This window comes from Anabrus simplex, chromosome 8, assembly GCF_040414725.1.
Source record: "Anabrus simplex isolate iqAnaSimp1 chromosome 8, ASM4041472v1, whole genome shotgun sequence".
Taxonomy (NCBI): domain Eukaryota; kingdom Metazoa; phylum Arthropoda; class Insecta; order Orthoptera; family Tettigoniidae; genus Anabrus; species Anabrus simplex.
In genome coordinates, this window is record NC_090272.1 from 121,853,570 (window position 1) to 121,870,313 (window position 16,744).

The following is a 16,744-nucleotide window of genomic DNA, read 5'->3' on the forward strand; positions in this document are numbered from 1 at the left end:
AAATGGGAACACCGGCCTTGTGTATTTTGGGGAAAGCTTTAGCAGTGGGGAGACCTGGATTCATATGTATGAGTATATGTATTTTTTGGGTGGGGTCTTTTTTGATTATAGAAAAAGAGCTATTTGTGAATAAGTTTTTTGTTTTATTAATATATTCTTTTTTATCCATAATTACTGTTGCATTGCCTTCGTCGGCTGTGAGGAAAGGCCACAGAAACTTGTTGCCTTCCACAGAATACCATTGCAAAAATGCCAGTGACAATTGGAAACTTCCCTGGTAAACATCAGTGAGCAGACGTGGAAGCCATCTTTGACACAGTTTAAGAAATTCAAGGTGCTGGTGAACAATGGAGAACATACTGCCATACGAAATGGTCAACATGCTGGCAATTTCCTGCAGTGTTATGCGCATGATTCTCTCTAATGATCCCATCCACATGGTCAACATTTGCAATGGTACTGAACGTTACGGGCTTGCCTTTGCGATATTCGTCCGTGAGGTTCATGCATCTGGTGTCAAATTGCTTCTATCACTTTACAATACCTAAGCGAAAAATTGCACGCTCACCATATATAGCAGTGATTTCACAATGAATGTCAATGCAATTGAGCTGTTTAGCCCATAGAAATCTGATCATTGCACGCACCTCCAATTTGGAGTGAACATCCAGTTGATGTGCCATTGAGCCTAGCCCGCTCTGCACACACAGCACAACGGGATAACACACCAACCTTCCTATTGGATGTGTCAGCAGTTTCTGTAGCTTGCTCCGTGTTGACCACAGTCACAACACACAACGTGCTCTCGCGGCGAGTACTGTAACTTACTTTATGATTCGCCCTCGTAATTCTGTCAGGATCAGAAGAAAACTAAAGCAAATTAATTGAGGTCAGATAGGAAAGATGAAAGAAAAGCACCCCAGCAGAAGTACGGTAAGTGAAAATTATGGCAAACTGTGTTGAGCCCTTTGCTTGTAATATCCATTAATTTCCCTGTAGGAAGAGGAAAATTTCTCTCCAAGAAAAATTTCACCAGTTTGGTTTATAGTTCATCTATGGAGATACTCTGATGGTAAAGGTACAAGATATTGTTAGTTACCAACAACCTGTATGCATAACCTTAAAGTCAAGGGCAATTACTGAATATTCCATGGAAGAAGTCGTAGATGTGCACAATCTTGTTACAGTCCAACCATTGTGAGTTTGGCAAGCAGACAAAATGGTCAGTGCATTATAACAATATTCCAATATTGGAAGTTCATGCAGTTAACAGATTTTTGCAAGCAAAAGGAGAAGAAAGTTGTAAAAATGGTGTCACTAGATATCATAAAGCTAAAACTGTTTGGATGAGAAGAGAACTAGAGCCAATTAACAGAGATCTGACACAAAAGAGGAAAGAAAGGATCCTCAGCAGAAGTCATGGGAACTCATACATAAATGAAAACTGGACCATTGTTCGATGTTAATGAGGAAGTATCAAGATCAAGAGTTTGTGAAATTGTTGAAATAGCAATCACTTCAAAGAGCACTGTTAATGGAATGATCTCAGCATAAAATTTTTGTAAACTATCTTCAAGCTGGGTTCAAGAATGGAACTTAAAAACAAATGAATGGGCATTACACTCAATAACTTTGTCTCACCAAAAAAAAAGGGAGTTTCTGTCTTGAAAGTCTTCATTCTTCTTCTTGAGGCGCCTTCTCCTAGTGGAGGTTGGCGGTCCACATAGCCAGCTCTGGACGTGATGTTGCAGCATGGAAAGCATCTTCTGAAGTGCAGTTGTGCCATCTTCGGATGTCCTTCAGCCATGAATTCCTCCTCCTGCCAACAGACCTTTTCTCCTGTATTTTATCTTCAATGATGAGTTGTAATAGCTGGTACTTCTCACCTCTCATAATGTGCCCTAGATTAGGTTTTTCTTTTTATAACAGTAAGTAATAGTTCTTTCTGTTTCTTCATGCGATGAAGGACTTCGTCATTTGAAATTTTCAGCACCCATGGTATTCGGAGTAGGCGGCAATATAGATACATTTCAAAAGCATCAATTCTTTTTTCTAGATTTTGGTCAAGGGTCCAGCTTTCACATCCAAAGAGAAAAATGGAGAATACATAGCACCGAATCATTCGCATTCCTAATTGCACACTTAGGTCCGATTTTGTAAATAGCTGTTTCATGCTAAAAAATTGCCTCCTGGCCTGTTCTATTCTAGATTTTATCTCTCTCTTGGAATCACATTCCTCATCTAGCATAGTACCCAAGTATTTGAAGGAGGATACTTGTTCAATCTTCATTATGAGCAGTGAATTCAGTCCAGAGACAAAATGAAATATCATCTGTAGAAACATTGTGTTTCACCAACTTCCAAGGAATTACAAATGCAGACATAAAAAATATATATATTCATAAGGGAAGGAGAAGTATCTGTACTGTGATATTCCAGCACTATTAAGGATCTTAAGAATCTTGGTACATGAATTCCTCTCACCAAAATCAACCATTAAAAGTAATTCATAAGTGCAGACTCTTAAGAAATTATGTGAAAGCATTAAATGAAAAGGGCTAGGATGTTTATATGCCTGTGTGAGATTTCTGCGCAAGAAAAGCAGTGTTTTCCAAAATAAGGAAGACCCTATCTATGGAATATAGTACGTTCTAAAATAAGGAAGACTGTCCAAAAAAGGCAGTGTGTTCTGAAATAAGGAAGACTCAGAAGTGTGTTTTGAAATAAGGAAGACACCGTCCAAGAAATGGAGAGTTCACCTCCAGTCAGTCATCAACATTAACATACGTTTCGAGCTAACCATTCTTAGGCAGGCAAGAATGGATACTCAACTACAATACAATTTCTCTGTGTATGAAATTACAGTCAAATATTCCACCTGCCTCATAACTAAGAATTGTTAACATCATTACGCCATCAAGAAGAACTCAATTATCTTATTTTATTGGAACTATCACATGTGTTTAATATCTTTTTCTTCACTTTATTAGAACCCAACATTTGTGCTCCGGAACATTCTCCAAACATAAATGTTTAAACATATTCGGTGATCCGAATCATATATTAATACATCATCACGCCAAGAAGAACTTGATCACTATATTTTATTGAACTATCACATGTGTTTAATACCTTTATTCTTCATTTTAATAGAACCAAATATTTGTAATCTAAAACATTCTCCAAACAAAAAAATATTTAACATGAATTTTAACTGACGTATTCAGAAATCCGAATCATTTTAATGTGTTTTTGTTCTTGTCTATTGTACTTATTCTTACAATTAATCAGCTGATGATGTCTATAAGATAGAAGAAACATGTACTGATATTTGTTAATTATTAATTAAATACATAACCTTTTGGTATTGTAAAAGTGGAACCTTTTACTATAACTCTAGAGGCCTGTCCGTGCGCACTCTGTTTTAACTCTGCTGTCAGTAACTGTGCTGAGATTAGAGCCAAACAGTGTTTGCAGTATACATTCTAGGGTACAACCATGCCCCACCGACAAGTATGTGCTCCTGTTGAACAACTGCAACCATTTAAACGGGATCGCATTGTGGATCTGCAGGAAGCTGGATGGACGTATCGATGGATTCCTACACATGTTGGGCACAATGTATTGGTGGTGTGTCACTGCTTTCAGCAGTAGTCTATGGAACATTCCCACACCTGTAGACCACGTTCTGGATGTCCACGCAGTACAGATGCATATCAAGATCAACGCATTGTATGAGCAACAGTGGCCAACCGAAAATGGTCCTGGAACAAAATCCGGTCATTGTTGCACCTGCTGTGTCACCAAGGACCACTGGGAACCATCTGCTTGCAGCAGGATTACGATCACATGTGCCTTTGGCCAGGCTACCACTGACACCACGACATCGCCAAGTATGGCTACTCTGGTGTTGTGAAAGAGTCAACTGGAGAGCGGAGTGGTACTCTGTCCTGTTCGAGTACCCCGTTTAACGCAGTAACATTGCGCAGCTCACCTTCTGTTTGCCCAAACCAATGCCAACTGGCAACTTCGCCAACGGAGACCTGTATTGTTCACAGACAAGTCCAGATTTCCTCTGACACAGCGTGATGGATGTCAACGTGTATGGAGAAGCCGTGGTGAGCAGTATATGCGAAAGGTTGTTCAGGAAGGCAACCGATTCAGGCAAAGTTCTATGATGGTGTGAGGTGGCATCTGTATTGTTGGCCATACGGATCTTGTCATCGTCCATGGTAATCTAACCGCTGGGGGGTACATCGAGCAGATACTGCTACAGCATGTGTTGGTTGCTGCATACGGTGTTGGCCCTGAATTCGTACTCATGCACGACAATGCCAGGGCTCATTTAGCACACATCACCAGAGCTGTCTTGTGAGAACTGGACATTCAAGAGATGGAATGGCCAGCAGTGAGTCCCAACCTTAATGCCATCCCGCATGTGTGGGATAAGGTTGACAGAAGTGTTCGTGGGTGTCCTGTTCCACCACAGACTCTCCAAGAACTTGAACAAGCTCTCATTGAAGAATGGGACCTGATACCGCAATGTGACCTCCGTTGAAATATACGGAGCATGCCACATAGGTGCCAAGCTGTGATAAATGCTTGTGGAGGACATACACCATACCGAAGCTCTCCAACTGTGATAAAAATTCACCCAGGAGGACTGTTATCACCTTGTTTTTGCTCTATTTGGACATTTCCATTTGTTTTCTGAAAATTATCGTGAATCCATCAATGTTCTTTTGTATACTTCAATGGTAAAGAATAAAGGTTTAGTTGATAATATACCTGGGTGTGAGGTATTAATTTGTGGAGCATGACATACGTTCAAAAAACATGTTCCCCTAAATTTTTTAAACTGTGTATTATAATTAATCAGTCTTCAAAGAGTTATACTAGTGAAACAATTTCAGTATCATTTGCAATTAGGTAACGTTCTGAGTAAAATGTAAAGTTACCTCTAACACAATGTTTACAGTAACTTAATGGCCTAATTGTAGTTAGTTTACTTAACAGTGTTATATAGATATCAATGCTCTTTTGTTTATTTAGAAACCAACATATTATCTCTCTTTCATAGTTACTACTACAGGAGTATAATTTCCATCCCTATGAACACATGGGCCATGCAACCATCAAGAAGAGAGACCCTCGTATGTATTCACACCATCTTCAAGAGTCAACTGTTCTCCACTTGCTCTTTTATGCTGCTGCTGGAGATATTGGAGCTTTACGCAGGTGGGATATCTTCTTTCCTTTGCAGAATAATATTATTGGATTAAACAAATATTTTTGAATAAGGAGAAGATTCTAGCTCTTAACCTCAAGACAGCTTAGGGAAAACAGCTGAAAAATAAATGTAAAGATATTGGCATTTGTATAGGTGAAGCAAGCATAGGTACTGGTACTGCATATAAGGAAAAATCAGAGTAAGTGTACGGCCACACTTGCGTTTTTTTCCCGCAGCGTGACTGCGGGAAAACACGCGCTAAAAATGCACAACACTGACTTTAATGGGACTGGCCACACTTCCGGGAAGAAGACGCTGCGGGACAAGGGACACAGCGCGTCTTCAAGGTCGCCCGCTCGAGAATGGGCCGGGGTCCATTTTCTTTGCGTGTTTCCCGCTCTCCCGCTCAGCAGTGCCTGGCCACACTTGCGGGAAGAAGACGCTGCGGTTTTATTGAGCTCTTGTTCATGTTTAAAACTTAGGAGAATGTTATACAGTGAACTGATAATTTTGGAGGTACAAAGGTACCCATACCGAGCTCGATAGCTGCAGTCGTTGAAGTGCGGCCAGTATCCAGTATTCGGGAGATAGTAGGTTCGAACCCCACTGTCGGCAGCCCTGAAGATGGTTTTCCGTGGTTTCCCATTTTCACACCAGGCAAATGCTGGGGCTGTACCTTAATTAAGGCCACGGCCGCTTCCGCCCCACTCCCAGGCCTTTCCTGTCCCACCGTCGCCATAAGACCTATCTGTGTCGGTGCGACGTAAAGCAACTTGCAAAACAAAAAAAAAAAGGTACCCATGCCTTAACGACACCTCAATGTCAATGCGAGTTTTTATTCCTCAGGAATACATTCCTGCAGCCTTGTGTTTCTTTCGCTGATAGCATTTTTCAACATACAGAAAAGCAGTTCAAATAAGGTTACGGACATTCTGTAATACTCAAAAAAATTATCTTCGTTGTCTTTTAGTTTATTGTGCAGGAGCACAAATTGTCCATTTGATGACCTGTCACTTAATACAGGATGGATTCAATGTTTTCTTTGACGCTGACGACGGCGAAGAACAACCAAGCACATAACACACCAACGGAATTATTATTTAAAAATGGAATGCCTTCTATATGAAGAGCAATGGCGATGTTTTGCTACTTACAATATACAACCAAAACCAAACCCCATTGCACTACAGCCCTTGAAGTGCCTTGGCCTACCAAGCGACTGCTGCTCAGCCTGAAGGCCTGCAGATTACGAGGTGTCGTGTGGTCAGTACGACGACTCCTCTCGGCCGTTATTCTGCGCTTTCTAAACCGGGGCCGCTATCTCACCATCAGATAGCTCCTCAATTCTAATCACGTAGGCTGACTGGACCTCGAACCAGCCCTCAGGTCCAAGTAAAAATCGCTGACCTGGCCGGGATTGTGGTGGTGACGATTATTGTTTTAAGAGGAAGTACAACTAGGCAACCATCCTCTATATAACACTAATCAGAGGGAAAACATGGAAGGGATCCAACACTTCAAAAAATGAAGATATCGGCCACAGGACGACAAGGGCCACGAAGGACGTGAAAATGAAAGACTCCCTAGCCCTCGCAAACCTAATAGCGTCGGGGTCGGAAAAGAACAAGCGTTGACGAAGAGGATAGGATAGAGATAGATAGGATAGATGAAAGTCAGGAGCCTGGCACAAGTAAGTGGAAGCAATGCCAGGACTCAGCTAAGGGCCCCGTGGTCACCAACCCACGCTCCGAAGTTCAAACCCCTGGCTCCCCTTTTAGTCGCCTCTTACGACAGGCAGGGGATATCGTGGGTGTTATTCTACCGCCCCAACCCACAGGGGAGCCTGGCCAGGAATCAAACGAGGCCTCCAGGTAAGAGGCAGGCACGCTAGCCGGCATCACAATATACAACACACTAATTTAATCACGCCGTACAAACACGAAAGTGTGGCCACGTGTTGTCAAGTTGGTGAAAAACACGCAAAAATCCAGCGTGAACAAACCGCAAGTGTGGCCACCCCCCTCGCAGGTCGTCCAGCTGCGTGAAAAACATGCAGTCCCACTGCAAAAAACACGCAAGTGTGGCCGTAGCCTAACTTTACAAGAAAGGCAAAGTAGATGTATTAGTTGTAGTATCTTTGATAGAAAACCACTTCTGGGAATAAAAGAGATGACAGCAATACAATGAACTGGAATTCAAGAAGAAAATTTGGGGTAAATATTCATTTATAGGATGAGGAGTAAGGGAATTGAATTAATCAAGGGAAATGTTCGGTCAATTTCCAAGTTCTTTGAAAACATTTAAAGAAAAACTAGGTAAACAATTGATAGGGAATCTGGCACCTGAGTGATAGGCCTAAACACAGATCATTGATGATTGACAATGACTGAGCTATCCTATTAAGAGAAAGAGGATAAGATAAAGTACTGGGAAGTGAAGCTGCTGATGGTGATGGGACAGGAGAATTTATTGGAGCTTTGAGGGATAAGGAATATAAAATTGATTTTACACCCACAGAATTACTATCCACTTTGGGAGAAATAGGAACAGCAAATTTATTCCATTTAGTGTATAGATGGGTAAGCTAGGAAAAGAGCTGTCCAATTTTTAATGAGAATTATATTTTTCCTATACTTAACAAGGCAGGTACTGCCAAGTGCAGAAACGAATACAGAATTATAATACCGGTAGTATCCCACTAGTGTAAAATTTTAACATAAGTTACTGATGGAAGAACTAATTAATAATGTTGACTGGTCCATATTCTTTGTGATTCTAAAGGGGCAGAAATCAAGTATTAGCACAGAGAAAGTACAGATAAACACTTCACCATACAACATATCAGGTTTGAGAAACATTTGTGAGCTCTTGAAAATGATGATGATGATGATGATGATGTTTGTTATTTAAAGGGGCCTAACATCGAGGTCATTGGCCCCTAATGGTACGAAATGAGACGAAATGAAATGACAAATTAAAAGTCCAAAATCCTCCACTGACCAGAATTTAAAGCTTGAGGACAAAGAATGAATGGATGGATGGATATGAATTTAAAACGATCAGTGGATCTGACCCACAGTGCCTCACATGCACAGAAACTGGCACAAAACAATAGTATTACTAACCAAGGGACTGCTTCTATAAGATGCTGAATCGATTATGATTATAGTCGAAACGGGTCCAAAACCCAGGTCATCGGCCCCTCATAATGGTATTTATCGCTAGGAAAGAAGAACCATGCTATATGTCATGTTGCAGTACTAATCAAAAGTAGTGTAGACTCGTGGTAAACCACACATTATGATACTATTCACAGGTAGTGTAATACGCACATGTAACACAGACCTATGGAGTTTCGCACATTGTGGCGCTATTTACAGGCAACACAAACCTATGGTGTTCCTCACATAAGTGGACTAACCACAGGGACTCGTTCTATCCCGTGGTATTCCTCACAGAGTGGGAACTGAGGATAGGTAAGGCAGAACCATGTTGTCGTTAATCCCATGGTGTCGCTCATATAGGGGTACGAATCACAGGTACTGTAGGACCCACATCCCGATTCACACACTGTCACTACTAATCATAAACCTATTGCGTACCTAACATAGTGGTACTACGCGCAAGTAAATGCGACCCATGGTGTTCCCTGCGTGATGGTACTAATTACAAGTAGTCTCATGGTTCTAATTTGATCATCCCTTGGTTGCCCCCTTTTAGTCACCTCTTATGACAGGCAGGGGATACCGTGGGTGTATTCTTCGTATGCGTCCCCCACCCAAAGGGGGTAGACAAAGAGAAAAAAGAAGGGAAAAGTAGTGATCCGTCACTTCAAAAAATGAAGTAACGGACAAAGAAAGGCAAGGGCCATGAAGGGCGTGAAAATGAAAGACTTCCTAGGCCTCGAATGCTCTAATACCGTCGGAGTTGAAAAAAAACAAGAGTTGACCACGGGAGATCGGACAGGATAGATGAAAGTGAGGAGCCTGGCACAAGTAAGTGGAAGCAGTGCCAGGACTCAGCTAAGGGCCCCGTGGTCGTCAACCCACGCTCCCAAGTCGAGAGCCCCTGGACCCCTTTAAGTCGCCTCTTATGACAGGCAGGGGATACCCTGGGTGTATTCTTCATCTGCGTCCCCCACCCAAAGGGGGGGTCTTGAAAATGTGAACAAAAGAAAACTGTCTCCGTGCTGTTAAAAGAATCTGTTTTCACATCAAGTAGCAAGTCAGCTTCCTTTTATAAAGACTTATGAGAAGTGTTTGGTAGCGCATACATTTTGCTAGGGAAACTAAGCAATTCTAAATTACTGTGCATGATTTCCTTAATGCCACACTGGTAATACTATTCCAGATGAATCAACATTGCACAGAAACAATAAAATTTCATGAGGATACACTAAAGCAAATACACGAATGTATGCAAGGAAAAAAGAAATAATTAATTGATGAGACTGGTGACTCAGAGGGACGTTATGTAGCTAATATAATGATAGGGACAGTAGAACATATAGGCCTACTCTAGTCCAGGACATTCTTCTGAGTTTAGGGAGGCAGTAAACCACACTCAGATATGCAAACTGTCTGATAAATCCATGTAGAAATGGTATACCCCTGTGGGTGGGGGCAATAGAATACGTGCATAGTATCCCCTGCCTGTCATAAGAGGTGACTGAAGAGGGAACCAGGGGCTAGTTGCAGAACAGCAGGTCTTTGTTCCCAGTGCCCAACACAGAGTACGAAGTACATCTATGCTCTGAGTGCCGCATTGATTGTGTTGAGTAGTGAAATAAGGCATCAAGATATTACAATAATAAAAAGAAAATCGCACCAGTTTTAGGCAAATACCTACAAATAAATAAAAATACAGCACTCAAATAAGTGAATAAATATGAAAAGTAAATTGATAGAGGAGGGGGGGGGGGGAGTGGATGATGCTCCTCAGCAACCAACCAATAGACCCTCCTTTCCCCATTCCATGTTGAACAGCTGTGTCATGGGCACCAGGGTTGCAGAACTGGTCTACTACTATGTTTTCATTTCTTCCCTGAAGGGGGAGGCGGGCCTCTTAGATGGTAATGCCATCTCTCAGGCTGGGAGATGTGTTACGGTGAAGGAGATGCACGGAGAAGTTGAGGGGGCTGGTGGCCATGGCCTATACTAGGAACTGTCCAGGCGTTCGCCTTTGTGCAGGAGAATGGAAAACCATGATCAGGACAGCTGACAGTAGGAGCCAGCCGTGAGGTCCAGCCCTGTCCTGTCTCCCGAATGCAGAGGTGTGGAGCCATGGTAGAGACGTGGCCATCCCTCCTCTGCTCGATTGGCTGGTCAGAGTGCAGAGCTGTTGGACCACGGACCAGCCGTGGCCACTTGTGGCACGAGACCCACTCTACATCCACAGTTTCCTTTCCTTCTTACCTTCAGTTGTAGACATTGCAGTTCTCTCTATTATCAAGTATCAAGTCGAGCATGACCGTCTTGCATATAAACATCTGTAACCAGTAAAACAAACTACTTCCACAAATAACTCCAACTGGATATGTTCTTATGAATGTAATGAATATTTTATATTTGGAAGGAGAGCATTGACCTCATTTCCCTACTCCCAAAGTCTGCCACCATCATTTTTTTGTGTAGTTCCTGTACAGTAGTTACATCCTAGTTAGTGAACTGTGTATGACCTAATATGTGGTTCTAGAGTCAGGATACCTGTTATTATGTAATAGGGGCAGGCATACTGAATCTATTGGATGTTTGCTGAGATATGATTCTTCTTGCTTTGAAGTGGCCAAAACTATCTAACACACTGGTCATCTCTAAACTGCTGTGGTTTAGTTCACTGGAACTTTGTGGAACTCTGTACTTCATAGTACCTGTCGGTTGGATCTCTGCTGGGCTGAGTGGCTCAGACAGTTGAGACGCTGGCCTTCTAACCCCAACTTGGCAGGTTCAATCCTGGCTCAGTCCGGTGGTATTTGAAGGTGCTCAAATACATCAGCCTCGTGTCAGTAGATTTATTGGCACATAAAAGAACTCCTGCGGGACAAAACTCCGGCAAATTGGCATCTCCAAAAACCATAAAAGTAGTTAATGGGATGTAAAGCACATAACATTATTATTATTATTATTATTATTATTATTATTATTATTATTATTAGTTGGATCTCTTGGCACACAACTATGTTCCACCAGAAACCTGACATGGTTTAAATGATTGTCTGCTGCTCCCAGGTGAATTTACAATTTTTACTATTATTACTGTATGAATGATATAAACTGATTCAATAACCACACTGGCAGAAAATACAATTCCAACACCAAGAAGGAATTATGCTAGATAAACAAATGAAGAGTGGTGCTAGTAAAGCTGAAAAATACAGGCCAGTCAGTTTGACATGCATTACATGTAAGCTTTGGGAAAGCATTCTTTCTGATTATATTAGACATGTTTGCAAAATTAATAACTGGTTTGATAGAAGGCAGTTCAGTTTTAGGAAAGGTTATTCCACTGAAGCTCAACTTGTAGGATTCCAGCAAGATATAGCAGTCAAATGGACTGTATCACAATTGACCTATCTAAGGCATTTGATAGGGTAGATAGAGACTACTTGCAAAAATGAGTGCAATTGAACTTAACAAAAGAATGACTGAATGGGTGGCTAAGTTTCTAGAAAATAGAACTCGGAGAATTAGAGTAGATGAAGCTTTATCTGTCCCTGTAATAATTAAGAGGGGAATTCCTCAAGGCAGTATTATTGGACGTTTATGTTTTCATATATATATCAATGATACCTAGGTATTGAATAAGTGATTAATAAATGTATACTTTGTAAATTGAATGTGATCACTGCTGTCAATACGGACCAAAAAATGAGATTAATGACTTGTAAGTGGTATGTTCCGAGCTGTCAGTGGAGAGATGGCGTGAAATAACATCAGTAGACGAATAAGTTTGAGTGGTGTCTTTAAAAGTAGGAAAGATCACAATATGAAGATAATGTTGGAATTCAAGAGGACAAATAGGGGCAAATATTCATTTATAGGAAGGGGAATTAGGGATTGGAATAACTTACCAAGGGAAATGTTCAATAAATTTCAAATTTCTTCACAAATATCATTTAAGAAAAGGCTAAGAAAACAACCGATAGGGAGTCTGCCACCTGGGCGACTGCCCTAAATGCAGATCAGTAGTGATTGACTGACTGATTGACTATGACCTTGCAAACCAAGTTTGCTTTAAATACGCACTGCACACTTTGTGAGCATTAGTCACAGTCCAGTGTTGCCTTTGTGAGGTAGGTGTAAGTTAAACATGCTTTTAAGGAGACAAAGAAGGCTGTATCAACAGTTTTACAAGTTTGAACAAGACCATTGATATTCTTTCCATGATATTGCAGAAAGCCATGGGAGGAATGTACCACAGTGCATCTGTGTTGGCAACAATGGTCATGGGAAGGCACTGTGTCAAGAAGACCAATGTCTAGCCACACATGGGCCACTAAGGAGAGGGAAGACCGCCGTATTTGCCGCATGGCTGTAGTGGATTGTACTGCATCTGTAGCATCCATTAGAGCTTCAGTTGACACCAGAGTGACATAGTGAACTGTAACAAATTGACCACTTGCGGGACAGCTCTGAGCCAGATGTCCTGTAGTGTTTATGCCATGAAATCTGAATCACTACCATCTGCGACTTCAGTGGTGTCAAGCTAGAGCTCATTGGAGGTCTGAGTGGAGATCTATGGTATTCTCAGGTGATAACCGTTTATGTCTTGGAGCTAGTGATGGCCATAGGTTGGTAAGGAGGAGGTCAGGTCCACTTGGAACCATACAGTCTGTGGCATCGACACACTGGACCTACATCAGGAGTTATGGTTTGGGGAGCGTTTGCTTCGACAGCCAGAACACTCTCGTTGCTATCGCAAGAACCTTGACAATGGATTTGCCACATCAGACTGGTGATTAAACCAGTTGTGCTGCCATTCATTGGCAGTGTTCAAGTGGGTGTTATCCAACAGGATAATCCTCGTTCTCATACTACTGTTGTCACCCAACGTGCTCTGCAGAGTGTCGACCAGCTGTCTTGGCCTGCGAGGTCACCAGACCTTTTGGCTATTGAGCATGAAACCTGCTGTGGGGTTGAGGCAGTAGAATAACACCCACGGTATATCCTGCCTGTCATAACAGGTGACTAAAAGGGGTCCCAGGGACTCTGAACTTGGAAACGTGGGTTGATGACCATGGGTCCCTTAGCTGAGTCCTGATTCCACTTGTGCCAGGATCCTCACTTTCATCTATCCTATCCAACCTCCCTTGGTCAACTCACGTTCTTTTCCAGCCTCAGTAGTGTTGAATTTGCGAATCCTAGGGAGTCTTTCATGACCGTTGTCTTCCTTTGACCAATGCCTTCATTTTTTGAAGTATCGGATCCCTCCCATTCTTGTTCTCTGATTAGTGTTATATAGTTTTACTTCCTCTTAAAACAATAATCACCACCAGCACCATTGAGCAGGTATGGGACATTATGGGATAACAAATCCAGCATCATCCAATACTAGTATTAACCATTGCTAATTTTACTGACTAAGTACAACAGATGTGGAACTCCATCCCATAAAATGACATACGGCATCTGTACAACACAATGCATGTATGTTTGCATATTTCCATTCAAAATCATGGCGACTACAGTGATTATTAATGTCCCACCATGTCACATATCATCTCGCGCATACTTGAACCTGTGACCTGGAAACTTTAATTAAAGGAATATGTTACGTAGACAACTGTTTAGCCTAAATTGCATTCCTCTAAAACTAATGTCTTCTCGGAGTTGGGATTTCATGTTCCACTGGTGTACGATGATCAAGATAGTCTCTATGTACAGTATATTATAAGTGAGGAACAGTTATATTATGTACTCACTGACATGCATACAGTGTTTTCATGAAGTCCCAGATCTCTAGCTGTGATTTTTTTTCTTCTCTAATTTATTGATCAGGATCCTCATAAAAATGGCCCTGAAAGGTATCTGGTATCTTATAGTGTACTATCAGTGGGAGAAGAGTCTTGGAAGATGGAAACAAAGAAGAGTAGAATTTACTTAGTAATAACACAGGATAGAATTTGGTTTGAGAATGTTCAAAATCTAGAGACAGTAGATAAGGTAAGGGGTTTTAAAATATTCCTGATTGGTGTAAAAACAAGTTAGAATTGTTCCTTACTCAACCACTAGGGCAACATAGTTTCTGTCAGCAGCAGAGTGTCAGCCTCCAGATCCCAAGATTGCAAGTTCAAGTCTGACAGGGAGTCAGATTTTTGAAGGGGAGAAAAGAAGTGTATTTGACGCTTCATGTCATATGATGTCAGTCAACATGTAAGAAAATTCTGGTAACACATTTTGTGTTTACCCCACAAAACTATTAAAACTCAGCCACAGATGGTCCAACAAAGATACATTTCTCTGCTATCTGGTAGAGTAAAACATTAAAACTGATGGGTAGGCATCCTAAATGGTGGCAAATCAAAATGTCTGCACACAGTAGCTGAGGCCATATTATGGTGATTATTATTATTATTATTATTACTAGCAAATGTACCCGTGCTTCGCTATGGTATTCTGCATTGTATATGGATATTGAAGTAAATTACTGTACATGCAATGAAAAAAGATTTTTTAAAATTGCATGTCTCTTAGCACTATCCCAGAAACAGCATGGGGAGGTCCGTATACGTTGTTTCCAATGTAAAGTGTGAGTTGCAGAGTTGTGATCTACCTACTGACATTCACAATATAGTTGGAAAGTTTCCATTATAATAGAAGGCCCCCTTGTCTACTGTGCGGTCACAAACGATTTGGGGAGTTTTTGTTATAATGGCAGGCCCCATTTCCTACTTTAGACACAATGGGGTAGGGGAGTTTTGAAGAAAATCGCATGCTTCCTTGCCTTCTGCCAGTCAAATCGAGAAGGGAATTATTCATTACAATGGTCGGCCCTCCTTACGAATGCCTATTAAACAGGAGTTGAAGAAGGACCCCATTCCTAATGCCAGCAAAAGTCCATGTGAAAAGTATTAATTACAATAGAAGACACCCTCCTGCTAACAGTCACCATTGATTTGTAAAGTATTAGTGATAATGGCAGACACACCACTTCAAGATCGCTACAAATGGACTTCAATGAATATTGAAGATCAACATAGGAAAGTATATGCATGTTTTCAATATTGCAGACCTTCATTTATGTATTCATTGCTGCTAAATGGTACGTTATATCGACAATTGGATTGCACCATAAAACGCCTCTTTTAGCGGTCTAGATTGTTGATTGTATGCCATTTTCTCGTATCTCCTCTATTTATGAGTTAGATAGTTTGAATAGGGTGAAATTTGGGCACATTTTTAACATACATTTTTTGCATATTTATGTAGAAGCTAGAATCATAAAATTTGACTTGCATATGGCCATTAGTCATGTCAATGTGCTTACTAAATTTGATGACTCTATCTTTCCTATAAGTGTGTCAAACTATGAAATATGCATGTAAAAAACACAAAATTTACATACAATCGAGAAACACAGCCAAACCTAACGTATAAGGGAGAGAAATACGACAGAAAATCATAGAACCAAAGTTATAGGTCACTCCAAATTGAAGTAAGATTGTGCCATCCATTTTGTGATACGACTTACCGTTTAGCCACCAAATACCTCGAAAGGAAGGTCTGATCCTTCATTAAAATTGCTTCCAAATTTCAATATTTTTCAGGGGTAAAAAGTGAAAAATTTAAACATCTTGGAATTTTTGGTCAATTACAGGCTAAGAGCTATAATTTTGCCAAATTTCAATTTTCTAGCTCGTCTGGAAGACTGTTCCGCCATCTTGATTGGGGGGAAGGGGGGTAAAAATTAGGAATTTCCTTAAAATTCTTAAGCCCATGAAACCTATAGGTTTACGCTTTGGATAAATATATATGACAGCATTTTTATGCTGACCTCAAAATTTGAGCCACCAGCATGACCCCCCCCCCCCTCCCCACCTCTGGGAATTTTGAGAATTTTAGATTTTCTAGGGATCCTGAGGTCATCAACTTGTCTGGTACCAAGTTGTAAGTTACTGAGATGCCTGGAAGTGCCTCACTAATTCACGTATATTTTCATTTTTATACTTTTATATATGTTGTACCAGTAACAGACACACACTTAATTACGAGCATGATTGAGCATGAGAGGTACGCAGGGCGTGTGCGGTCTTACATCAGCTATATATATTATTATTGTATGAATGATATAGATAGATTTGATAACTATTATGACCAAGGCAGTCTCTTGTGTATATTATATGAGTAGTCTATTTGCTAAACCGGCCATCTCCAAATGGTTACATTTTTCAGGAAACTGAAAGCAACATATAAAATCTAAAGAATTAGAATTATTATTTTCTTAATCGCTTATAAATAGCATTGTAATGAATGTTACAGAATACCAATGTTTTATTTGTATAATTATTTGGAACAT

General features: G+C 40.8%; 1 protein-coding gene across 1 annotated transcript in view; it reads left to right on the forward strand.

Annotated features, from left to right (window-relative positions):
- The window catches only part of LOC136879186 (glutaminase liver isoform, mitochondrial-like), a 208,494-nt gene that overhangs the window by 140,148 nt on the left and 51,602 nt on the right, over positions 1-16,744 (forward strand). The window contains exon 10 of the mRNA XM_067152957.2: positions 5,081-5,238. Coding sequence (XP_067009058.2) covers positions 5,081-5,238 — 158 coding nt within the window. The remainder of the gene's footprint in view (positions 1-5,080; positions 5,239-16,744) is intronic.